Source organism: Chelonoidis abingdonii, chromosome 13 (assembly GCF_003597395.2).
Source record: "Chelonoidis abingdonii isolate Lonesome George chromosome 13, CheloAbing_2.0, whole genome shotgun sequence".
NCBI classification, from domain to species: Eukaryota; Metazoa; Chordata; order Testudines; family Testudinidae; genus Chelonoidis; species Chelonoidis abingdonii.
In genome coordinates, this window is record NC_133781.1 from 6878320 (window position 1) to 6891128 (window position 12809).

Genomic DNA, 12809 nt, shown 5'->3' on the forward strand with positions numbered 1-12809 from the left:
AGGAGGGGAGGGGGAGATAAAGAACTCAGCTGCTCTAGGCAGCCCTGCCCCTCCCACTGTGAGCAGTAGGGACAGGACAGTTCCTTTTCCCCTCCCCTTGCCTTGCAGCTCCTGCCTGGGCTGGGCCAGAAGTGGGTGAGGGGCTCCTGGAGCCTCCAAGCCTGGAACAGGGAGAGGGCCTTGGAGGGCAAAGAGCCCCAGGGGTGAGGCTGCAGGGGGGCATTGTCCCCCTGACCCAGGAGAGAAGGGCAGCCAGAGCCAGCTGCAGGAGGCAGTGCTTACCCCTGCCAGGAAATCTCAGATGGGGATAGGTGAGGGGTGCTGATAGGTCCATACCATTGTTACTGGGGGATGGGGCATGGGGAGAGGAGCAGAAAAAGGTCAGCAGCTCTCACTCTGCTCCCTTCCCCTCACAGGACAAGTGTGTGTCTCTGCCTGTCCCACTCCACAGGAGGTAAGCAGAAGGCATGAGCATGACTGATCTGCTCAATTCTTTCTATGCCTGCTTTCCCCTTGGTGACAAGGATGAATTGGCCCTGCACCCATGCCCCAACCTGAGAGGGGAGTCACAAGGGCCCTGCTGGTGCTGCTCTGCCTGGGGAGGGGAGGAGAGAAGAGAAGAGGCGAGGAGAGGCCCCTGGAGAGGAACTGCTTCCCTCAGGCAGTGAGTAAGGGGGAGGCACACAGTGAAGTGCTGAGGTTCCAGGGTCTGAGGGGCAGTGAGAGGTCAGAGGAGCAAGTTGCAGAAAAGGTGATGGCTCTTGCCTTGTGGCTAGGAAGGGAAGTAAGTGCCCCCAGTTAAACAGACGATTCCAGGCCTCCCAGTCCTACAATTGATCATTCTTGCTCCTCACCTCACTGTCCCTTCACCAGTTCCTTCTTGTCTCCTGTCCTGCAGCTCCCTTAGCAGTGGAGGAGGAGGATGCTGGGAGTGAGTTAATAATAATACCTAGGTCTTATCTATTGGCAAAAAGCACTATGTCTCAAAGTGCTTTGCAAAGGAGGATAGTATAGCTATCCCTCTCTTATAAATGGGGGATGGAAATACAGGGAGATGCACTGGCTTGCCCACAATCACCCAGGGAAAGAGTTGGAACTAGAACACAGGTTTCTTGAGTCCTAGTCCAGTGCTCTAGTCACTAGGCCACACTGTTGTCCCACAAAAGGGCTATGGTTTAACAAGGCATACTTTACAGTGAGTGAAGAGTGTGGGAGTCAGAGAAGAGACAATGAATAACAATAGAATGAAGTAAAGAACGAGAAAGCTGGGAGGAAGGGTTGAGGTTGGCAGAGAAGTAATGGATATCAATAGATTGGATCTTATGGAAGTTCTCATGGAAAGGGATGCTAAACAGGCAGTAATAGTGAAGGAATTCAGATATACCAGTTTCTGATGAAAACAGAGTTGAGTGGCCATTTTGAGTATGGCAGAGAACATGGGTGAAGATCATTAGAGAAGATGACTATGAGGAATCATGCATTTCATGGATTGGGTCAGACAGGGTGTCAACACGGATGGGAGACTAAGAGAGGAAAAGGGAGAACTAGAAGGAAGGTGTCTGGGGAGAAATAGAAGGGGAGTAGGTGACAGTTACATGGAGAGTAGACCCTGATGAAATGTTACTCCAGAGAAATGAGGGAAGAGATGGAGCAAGAGGCTGGAAGGGGAGAGGAGAGGAGGGGAGTCTGACATCCATATAGTGGCCCTTAGGGGATGACATGTGGTGTGTGTGAAAAAATGAGATGCAGCTGCAGAGCTAGTGCCTGTTGGGATGCCTGTGAGGTAGGTTTCCATGAGTGCTAGGAGATGGAGAGAGCAGGGAATGAATAGGTGGTGGATGACAGTGACCTTCCTTGGCCATTCCAGAGGTAGCAGGAGAATGGGAAGGGAAAGGGGTAACAAAAAGGGCAGGGATAGAGAGGGAATATACCGAACCTAAGAGGTGAGTGTGGGTTGATGAATTACAAGGTAAGCAGCTTCCCCTCTTCGTCCTCGGAAGTGACTTAGCCCAGAAGTTCTCTTGGACCATAACCTAGTGTGAAGCCCTCAGAATCGGGGCTGCAGAGGAATCAGCCATGTCCACTTGTGTGAATCTCTTGCCCCCAAAAGAGATCACTTGCCGCCAAGACACTAGTGAACGGCCTTGGGCTAAGATCTGGTCAGCAGATTCTCCCTTCCCTGCGAAGGCAGTAGCAGGGCTCGGGGTCGCTGGGCACGGAGGAAGCCCAGATGCGCTGGGCGCAGATCCCTTTCGGGGGGCTCAGGGAACTCCCGCTGCCAGGGGGCCGCACAGGCCGGCTCAGCGCCTGCCCGGCGCCCGCACGGAGTCGGGCTCTAGGTGTCCTGCGTGGGACTGGGAGGGGTTAAGCCGGCAGCCCCAGCCCGGGGGACGGACAGGCGGACGGGCAGGCTCAGGCGCCTGCTATACGGAGTCGGGGCTCTAGGTGTCCTGCCTGGGAGGGTCCCTGCTGCATTGCAGCCTCCGCGCTGCTCCGTGTCTGGCGCGCACAATGGCGACTCCCAGCCCCAGCAGCGGCTCCAGCTCCGGCTCCGGCTCCAGCAGCGGGAGCAGCACCCCGGGCTCCCAGGCGCACACGGCGGTCAGCAGCATGCAGGGTGAGCGACCCCCGCGCCAGGCCCCGCGCGCTCGCTCCCCCAGCAACGGCGCGCCCGGCCCGGGCTCCGCACCTCGGCTCGTTGTGTTTTGAGGGGGGGACATCGCGGGCGTACGTTATCTTCTCGTTGTGTTGTGTTACCTGCATGTGTGTATGTGGGAGGACGAGGACGGACGGATTGTGCCCAGTGTGTGAATGTAGTGGAAGGATGGACAGGAGTGTGCCCACAGTGTGTATGGGGGGACGGACGTGAGTGTGCCTCAGTGTTGGTGTGTGTTTGTGGGAGGATGGTGGGGGTGCCTCAGTGTGTTGTATGTTGGAGGGACATGGATGAGAGTGTGCCCACAATGTTGTATGTATGGAGTGGGAACGGATGGGAGTGTGCCCAGTGTGTGTGTATGGGTGGACGGACGGGAGTGTGGTCTGCAGTGGGGTATGGCGTGTGTGGGGCGGAAAGGGACGGGACTGACAGAGTGTGTGTGATGGTGTGGGTGCGGGGATGACAGGAGTGTGCCAGGTGTGTGTGGACATGGACGGGATGTGCCGCAGTGTGTGTGGGGGGTAGGGGGAAGGGATGGGAGTGTGCTAGAGTGTGGGTGTGTGTGGTGGGGGGAATGGACGGGAGTGTGCCGCAGTGTGTGTGAGAGGGGAATGGATGGGAGTGTGCCTGCAGTGGTGTGTGGGGGACAGACGGGAGTGTGCCCGCGTGTGTGTAGGGGGGGTGGCGACGGGATGGAGTGTGCCCGCAGAGTGAATGTGTGTGTGGTGGGATGCGGAGGAAATGTCCCAGAGTGTGTTGTGTGTAGTGGGGGACGGGACGGGAGTGTGCCCGCAGAGTGTGTGGTGTGTGTGTGGGAGGGGACGGGACGGGACGGGAGTGTGCCCGCAGATTAGGTGTGTGTGTGTGTGTGGGAGGGGACGGGATGGAGTGTGTCTGCAGTGTGTGTGTGGGGAGGGGGAGTGTGCCCGCAATGTGTGTCTCTGTGGGGGGAGTGGGAGTGTGCCCTTAGTGTGTGTCTGTGTGGGGGGAAGGGACAGGAGTGTGCCCACAATGTTTGTGTATGGGGGGAGTGTGCCCTCAGTGTGTGGGGAGGCGAGAGTGTGCCTGCTATGTGTGCGTGCGGGGATGTATGCCCACAGGGCGTGTGGGGGGGGTGTGTGCCTGCAGGGTGAGTGAGTGTGTAGAGGGTGTGTGTGTGCCCACAGGGTGTGTGTGTGTGTGTGGGTGCGCTAGTGTGTCTTCAGTGTGTGTATGGGGATGTATGCCCACAGGGTTGGTTTGGTGGAGTGTGCCCACCGAGTGTGTGTGTGGGGGTATGAGTGTGCCCATAGCATGTGTGTCAAAGGGGAGACTGGGGTGAGTGAGTGTGCCTGAAACATGGAAGGGGGAGGCAGTTCTGGGGGGTGGGTCAGTGTGCTGGCGGGTTGTGCGGGTGTGCTGTTTTCCCTAGGGCTGGGGGTGTTTGAGTGCACGCTGGGTGCTCGGTAGCTGTGTTTGGTGACTGCTTTGGGAAGTGATGGAGGGGTCCAGATGCCTGTGCTGGCAGTGCTGTGTTATTCAGTGACTGCATACTACCTCCATTTGCCTTCTACACATTAGTGACTAGCAGGAAAAATGCTGTTTTTACCACGTAAATCTGAGCTGCTGCTGTCTCCTATTCTGTGGGGGTGGTGCTCAAGGCTCAGAAATACACACTTAATATAGCTTGAAAACTGTTGCATATATTTGAACATACTCCTCTTTAGGGGCAGCTAGATCCTGCTAGTGGTGTTTTGACTGTCTCTGAAGATCTTAAACAATAAGAAAACAGCCATTCTTCTTGGGAAGGCATTCACTTCTGATTTCAGACTCCTACCCTTTTATTAGGTAACTACATGAATAGCAAATAGGCTCTTGATTTTTATTTTAAGCACGAATATGCAGGTTAGACAAGGCCCGGTTCCTTTCCCATAGTTCTGCTGCAGCAGGTTATTTTGATGTACAACTGGCATTTTCCTCCCACTAACACATGTAAGCTCTGCAGCAGAAGAGTTATTGAGTTAAAATATGTAAACAAGTGAACATTTGCCAAGGGTAGGCAAGTTTTAGTCTGGATTTTATACACATTGAACCTCTCTAGTCCATCATCCTGGGACCTGACCAGTGCTGAACTAGAGAATTTGCCAAACCACAGGAGCTTGATGCAGAGTGCCAGTGGGTCTCCATGGGTGTGGGAAGTAGGGATATGGGGCGTGCTGCAGCACCCCCAGGCTTTGCACCCAGCCAGACCCCCTGCTGCTACCTGGAGTGCTGGCCCCATGCCTGCCCCAGGTTCTCCCCCTCCCTCCCAGAGCTTGAACACGGTGAATCAGCTGTTCGTGGTGCTCCGGAAGTGCTGGGAGGGAGGAGTAGGAGTTGGTAAGTGTGGGGCCGCCGGCACGTGTGGGAAGGGGGGCATAGGGGGGAGCTTGATGCTGATGGATGCTCCGCACCCACTCATTTTTCCCCATAGATGCACCAGCCGTTGCCGGACCAAGGAGTGCTGGATTAGAGAGGTTTAACCTGTATCTTATTAGATCAGTGTTCTGTCTACTTAAATATTTCTTGTGGCAAGTGACTCATCCCAGTATGGCTGTTCTTTGCACACCATTCTGGGCAAAGGTTTAAACTGGGATCTCCGAGAATGTTAGATTGATCTGATGCAGAACATAAGGCTTTTCTTTTCTTGTGTCAATTTAGGCTGCAGTTACTTACTGTAGAATTTCCAGCAGCATGTGTGCCACACAAACTCTGTGGCTGGAAGGGAATGATGGGCATACATTTTTGCCTCTCCATGAGCATAGTTGGAAACTAGTACTGGGAGCAGACAGGCTCAGTTTATCCCTAATTTTCCAACACAAGGGATCAGAAAACAAGCGGGCTAATAGTGGGTACAGTTTTATTTAGAAACTGGTTTCTTAATAAAAAGCCAGATGAAGAATGGGTCCTTCAGTTGACATAAGAACTGTAACCCTAGTACACTGAACATTGTAAGTGTTGACTTGTAGCCTCTGCCCAAATGTCACTTTCCGAGGGCATGTCCAGACTAGGCAAGTAGGTTGTGTTTTAAGATGTTCGCTAACATGCTTTAAGTATAGTGTATTTACACACCACTTAGTATCTAGTGAGCACAAAGGCAGTGATGTTTAAAAATGTTAGCTGATCGTGGTAAATGCTGGGGTCTCTCTATGCTTGACCATAGTCTGTTAATATGTTCTTAAACACAACCTTTCTGCATTAGGTACAAAATTGTGTTTACATTTGCATTATCTAATATGTTTTGAAACACAACCTATTTTTGTAGCCCCAAGTTTGTTTCTGGGTGGATACTGCAGTGTCTTGTGTGTTTATTCAGTAACAAACTAAATGGAAAGTGATATGGTTAAATTAGTGTAATTTCTGTGATTAAACAAGCCTTGTGTTACACTTTATCATCCAGTCTCTTTCTGGATTGGGGAGGAGCAGTTCTGATTTGGCTCCTAGTGACTACATCCCTATTCACTGAACAGTTGTTTATTACTTAATCCCTCGTTTCTTTTGTCTGTTACCTTAATATTTGCTTTGGGAAAATAGACTAAGGATACTTCAATGATCAACTTATAGTTAAAATATTAGTCTCTTATTTTGGTTGTGACTAACATTTCAGCTTTTCATAGTGTTACTGTACGGTAAGGTAGGAGGTCTTTTCGTCAGTGTCTGAAGGTTGACCCTCTACCCTTGCAAAAAATTAGAGACTTGGGCAATGTCTACACTATAAAGTGAAGTTGTCTTCAGTTAGTTTGACAAAGAGCCACCATTGTAATTAAACTGCTGTTGCATGTCCTTTTTTCTGAGGAGTGTGTCCACAGTAGCAGCTCGTGCATCAACACAGAGCAGTGCACCTTGGGTAGCTATCACACTGTGCAACTTGCCACCATCTGCCCCAGGGTGGTTTGGGAAAGGTTTGCAATGCCTCATGGAGGCAGTTTCATCATCCCATGATATAGTTTTCTCTGTCCCATCATTCCATGGGCTTCCTAGTATATTTAACGCCACTTTTCAACAGCCCCTGTAACTTGTGCATCCGCCATCTTTCCGAAAGCATGGATCCTGCAGTGCTCTCCAGTACTGTGGTGAACGCTATGAACAAAACGCACCTGATTCTGCAGTATTTTATGAGCTGCGCGTCTGATGACAATGCCTTGGTGTCTGGCTTACAGTGTGCCATGGAAAGAAACAATTCAAGATTGTTGTTAGCATTCACGGAGCAGCTGCACATGGTGAACTGTTAGTTCTGGGCTTGAGAAACAAGCACTGAGTGGTGCAGTTGCATTGTTATGCAGATATGAGATGTGAGCGATAGCTGCAGAACTTTCCGATGTGCAAAACCACCTTCCTGGAACTATGTTCGGAGCTCACCTCTGCCCTCCAGCGCAAGGACACCAAAATGAGAACTGCATTCACGGTGGAGAAGCATATCCCTATTTTGGCACCAGACCACCTTTTGACAGAGTACATCAACAGAAAGGGCTACTTTTCTCTGGTATTGCAAGCACTGTGGATCACTGGGGTCGTTTCACCGACATCAGCATGGGCTGGTCAGAGAAGATACATGACACATGCATCTTGTGAAACACAGGGCTGTACAGAAAGCTGCAAGCAGGGACTTTTTTTCTAGACCAGAGGATTACCACTGGGGATATGGAAATGCAAATAGTAATCCTGGGAGACCCAATCTGTCCCTTGCTGCTGTGGCTCATGAAGCTGTACACTGGCATGCCTGACAGCAAGAAGGAGCGCTTCAACCACAGGGTCAGCAGGTGCAAAATGACTTTTGAATGTAAATTTAGCTGCTTAAAGGGTCACTGGTGCTGTTTCCTCAGGAGGTTAGATCTTAGTCCCATGATCATAGCTGCCTACTGTGAGCTTCATAATATCCGTGAAGCAAAGGGGGAGAAGTTTCCCCATGGTTGGGGTGTGGAAGTTGAACAGCTGTCTGCTGGTTTTGAGCAGCCAGAAACCAGGGCTCTCAGAGGGGCTCAACAGGGAGCTATTCGGATCAGGGAGGCTTTGAAGGAGCATTTTAATAATGAGCCACAGTAATGTGTGTTGCTGTAATGTGCTGAGCCTGGAATTATTTTTTTTTTCCGCTGTGGTATGAACCTTCTAATGATTGCTTTCTCTGCGCTGCTATAACAATGCAAATTAATCTATCGCTACTGTCTCTGAATTAGCAACAGTCACCATGTGTTGGAGAATAATAAAGATTCATTCACTTTCCATAAGTTGATTTTTAGTCCATGCCCAGGGAAACATACCTATGTCATGCTGAGGTAAACTTAATACATACAGTATCTTTGAAGGAGAAGGGACAGTGAATTCACAAACACATACGCCAACTCTCGCGGCTGTCTGTATGTCTAGCTGGCATTGTGTGTAATCTCCCACGTGGTGGAGTGCCTGGGATACTGTTGCAGCAATGGAAGATACATAGAACATGTATGGAGAGCGTAGGGAGGTCATTGAATGCAGTTCTTTGTTGGGCTTCAGCGAGAGGTGAGCACGGATGTGTTCAGCCTGAAGTTCAGTCGGAGATTGTAGCATATCTGTTTGTTCCCCAAGCAGTGTTATCATCTGTTCCTGGCTCTGGTTCCTTTCCTCAGTATCCCTCCACATTTTCTTATTGATTATCTGTCCCCAAGCTCTTGGCTTGCAATCCGAAGCACCAGAGGAGTGCAGCACCTTAAACATGTCTTCCTTAGACCTCTTCTATCTTCTCTTTATCTGGCCGAGCTGCTCCGCCTGTGTCTTGGACATAGGTCTTATTTTCAGTGCACTTGCACTGCTTGATCCAAACAAGTTACAAGCACAACTTTCTCAGTTTCCCTTATGAGTCATACAGCTCGGTGGCAGCCCCAGCTATGCCCAGAGTGGAGCGGGTGAGTTGAGACAAAGGGTAGCACTGGGTTATCAGTACAAGCGCGTAGGATTATTGTACTGAATATTGGCACGTTTTCCACAGGCAGAGGTAACTGTAGGTGATATCTCACTCCTGAGGGTAAGCAAGGCTGCAAGGGAGCACTTCCTGCATGCGTGTGGCTCCAGCCTGGATCTGTATGCTGCTACCTCGTGTATTGCAATGCTGTCTGCTGAAGTAATTGCCCAGTGGTGTGGCAAAGTGGTCTACTGCAGAGGAAGAAACAAAGCAGCTCTCCCAAGAAATCGTCAGCAGAGGATTGCAGATTACGTCTAAGAAAGTTTCCTGGAGATTTCTATGACAGATTCTTGGGAGATCCCAATGTGCATAAACTTTCTGCAGGGCCTCTTTTGCCTAGCTCTACAGGGGAATGAGAAGCAGAGAGCAACTCTACTTGTATTGGTTATTTCACTGCCTTTTGTAGCCTAATTTAAAAAGCATTAGATGAGCAGATGTGTCCCTATGGTATTGAGGCAAATTGAGTACAAACCAGAGTTTCTGTCCCCTGCATCATGCTCAGCTCAGCTGGACTGCAGGGAGTGGCTAGATTGCTCTGGAGTCAATAAGAGGTCCTGGCCCTCACGCCACCAGATCTCCCTGCTGTGTGTGTCTCATCCTCCACCTCCACTTCCTTGTCCAGCATGTTTTCCTTGAGGTTCACTCTGGTGGCCAGTGACTCCAGCCCCCCTGAAGTATTCACAGGGCTCTTGGAGGTTGGGTTGCCACCGAGGATGGCATGCAGCTCCTTGTAGAAGCGGCATGTCTGTGACTCTACACCAGAGCGACTATTTGCCACGCTTGCATTCTCATACATCTGCCTGAGCTCTTTGAGTTTTACACAGCACTGCTGTGTGTCTCTGTTGTAATCTTTGTCCTCCATGGCCCGAGTGATCTGGCCTTAGATGTCAAAGTTCTTGCTGCTGGAGTGGAGCTGTGACCGCACAGCTTGCTCTCCCCACAGACCCAGGAGATCCACTACTTTCGTTGTACTCCAGACACGAGTGTGTTTACTGCGTGGAGCTGGCCTGCTCACCTGGGCAGTTGCTATGTTAGCTCACTTCCCAAGCAGGCAGACAGAGCAGTTTCAGAACTTCCCTGGGGTTTTAAAAGGGAAGGGGTGCATACCTGTGTACCTGGCTGCAGGGAAGCAGAGCAGTCACAATGGGCATTGTAGCACACCTTCTGGAGGCCACTTAAGTTGACGCAAGCAATGCAGTGTCTACACTGACACTGTGTCGCTCTAACTATGTCACCGTAAGTGTTACACCTCTTGTCAAGGTGTGTTTATTTTTTAAGTTGGTGTAGCAGGTGTGAGACAGTGGCGGGAAGAGCATTGTAGTGTGTACACTTCCATAGTTAGGATGATGTAAGCTGCCTTATGTCGACTTAACTTTGTAGAATAGACAAGCCCTTATTTAAAAAAATCACTGTCTTTCAGTGCAGTTGGTGTGTTTTTTAAAGTTAAAATCTTCTGAAGTTTTAAACCTTTGAAAAATCCTCTTTGCATTAGCAGCATTTACAACTGCTTCAGACTGAGACTACACTGTTTTCATACTGAGGAAACACTGTAATAAAATACTATTTGCCTTATTTTTTGAAACCTTGCATTCATTTTATTTATAGCAGAAAAATATAAACGATAGCTCTCCTTGTGATTGTAGCAATAAGGCAGAAGCAAGAACTGCTCTTTTTCTGCACGAGTGTGTCAAGGCTTGTCTGCACTTAAAATGCTGCACCACTTCAGTGATGACGTTACTTACTGTGAGGAGAGGGGTTCTCCCTGCAGTGTAGGTATTCCACCTCCACAAGAGGTGGCAGCTAGGTTCATGAGGAGTGCTTTCTGGCTAGGTCAGTTTAACTGTCGCTCAGAGGTGCAGATTTTTCACACTCCTGAGCGAAGTAGTTATACCAACGTAATTTCATAGTGTAGACCAGGCCTCTGTTTGCACATGCATGAATAAAGTATCACGTGTAAACTAATGTTGACAAGACAACTTGAAGTTCTAACACTTGGTTTATCCACACTCAGCAGTTATGTGTATACCTTTTTTCTTAGTGAAGGCAGAGTCCAAATATGTTAGCTTGTCTTCAGAGCTGTTAAGAGGGCTTTTCAATTGTTACGTTAACTTGATTGAACTCATGAATGAAAAATACACTCTTTGCCTGTGAAGACAGCGTCATCTAAAGAAACAAAGTTGAATGGAGAAAGTCTCCCTTCTTTTCCTCTATGTAACTTTCAAAAATGAGTTTGGTGGAAACACACGCACAATCACATGTGCTTATAGTTCCTGTATGTGTGGAATGTGGAGGGCTTGAGAGACATGATTGTAGTTGGAATGGAAGTCTGATTTACAGAGGAGAAGAGAACTTGCTTATGTTTAAAATAAAGCCCACAAAATATCAAACTAAAGCATACTCTTAATGTCTGCTGCTTTTGGAGCTCACAAGTTTTCTATGGATTTGGGTTTGATAAGTTTTAAACAAAACTTGAAATTTGTGCTATATTTCAAATAAAGTGTGCCTCAATAAAAAGTAAAATTAAAAGAGAAAAAGAAACTGTCCAGTCTGTTGGCATTTTGCTCAGCCTGGGCAATGCAAGAAGGAAACCACACCAATAGCAAAAATTCGTGAGGGTTTCAATGAGGCGATGCCTTGTTCTAGAGTTGTTCTAGTCTCAATCTTTGGAGCACGCCCTCGTGGTGTGAGATATTGTGTCAGCAATTCTGCCCCATTCTCTACCTTGTGACTTCAGTGATGTGGTATGGTCACAGTCAGGTGACAGGGGAGCTCCACCCCTTCAGGGGTATCTACGTCTCGAATAATGTCTGATAAAGTAGTAGTAATCAAGACAGCATCTTCTGCCCCTCCTCGACTCCTCTTCAGCCTCACTTTTCTTGAAGAGCAGCAACATGCAGGGCTTTTCCCTGGAGTCTCTCAGCAAAACCAAAAAACAGACAAAAATACAAACTAAGCAATGTCCACCCACTCTGGGCTTGAGCTGTTAGTCCATCTTCGGTTCTTCCTCTGCCTGTCTTCTGTCAGGTGCTTGCCACAGAGAGGAAACTCCAAACCACCTCTCTTCTGGATTTCCACCTCCCAACTATACTGAACTCTTTTCTTTTAACTCCTCCCTGAGTCTAATGCACCCTTAGATGTAACAAGTTGGGCTAATAGAGTTCTCAGGCTCTAGTTAACCTCTTGTTCAGTGAGGGTTTATATACCCTTTCACATCTGGGTAAGGAGCTTTCTGTATGAGTCTTATGTTTCCAATGTCATTTTAAAGTTTGGAGTATGCTGGTCTCCGCCAGCCTTCAGAAGGAGTCAGCTGTTTTGTGCCCTGGATTAGAGCCCTGTGTGGATACAAAATTTATATCCAGGGATATAAATTGGATATCTGCGGAGCTGCAGGACTCTACCTGGAACTGCAGTGGCAAAAGCAGCAGCATATCGGGCCACCGCTCACAGGAGCCAGTGCCATGCAACGGCCACTCCTCCAGCACAGCTGTGCCATCCTCAGCCCCACCCACTGGGGTGGGCACCAGGCTTATCGGCTGCTGTCACTGGTTGCCCTAGTGCAGGAGTAGGCAAATTTTTTGGACCGAGGGCCACATCTTGGTATGAAAGTTGTATGGTGAGACCATGAATGCTCATGAAATTGGGGTTGGGGTGCAGGAGGGAGTGAATGCTCTGGCTGGTGGTGCGGGTTCTGGGGTGAGGCTGGGGATGAGGGATTTGGGGTGTAGGAGGGTGCCCCAGGCTGGAACCAAGGGGTTCAGAGGGTGGGAACAGGATGAGGGCAGGGAATTGGGGTATGGAGGCCAGAAATGAGGAGTTCAGGGTGCGGGAAGGGGCTCCGGGCTGGGGCAGGAGGTCAGAGCACAGGAGGGGTACAGGCTCCGGGTGTCACTTACCTGAAGCAGCGGCATGTCCCCTCTCCAGCTCCAGTCCGCAGCACTGCCTCTGTCCCATTAGCTGCAGTTCCCAGGCAGTGGGAGCTGCAGGGGTGGAGCTTGGGGCAGGGGCAGTGTGTGCAGCCCCCTGGCTGCTCCTAGGCTTGGGAGCTGGAGCGGGGACATGCTGCTGCTTCCGGGAGCCTCAGCATGTGACCCTGCTCCCCAGCAGGAGCTCGAGGGCCAGTTTAAATGGTCTGGAGGGCTGGATGTGGCCCGCGGGCCATATTTGCCCACCCCTGCCCTAATGTGTGCAAGTGGCTCTCAT

At 49.9% G+C, this 12809-nt stretch overlaps 1 protein-coding gene across 8 annotated transcripts in view; it reads left to right on the top strand.

The window, feature by feature from the left end:
- The first annotated feature begins 2371 nt into the window (after positions 1-2371).
- MAP2K4 (mitogen-activated protein kinase kinase 4) overlaps positions 2372-12809 on the top strand; it is a 180413-nt gene continuing 169975 nt past the window's right edge. For 5 of the 8 annotated variants that reach the window (XM_032803759.2, XM_032803783.2, XM_032803766.2 and 2 more), the window contains exon 1: positions 2418-2617. In XM_032803759.2, the coding sequence (XP_032659650.1) occupies positions 2512-2617 (106 nt within the window). In that variant the 5' untranslated portion in view covers positions 2418-2511. Of the gene's footprint in view, positions 2618-12809 lie in introns of all 8 variants that reach the window. The other 3 variants (XM_032803808.2, XM_075071730.1, XM_032803817.2) reach the window with 2 other exon arrangements.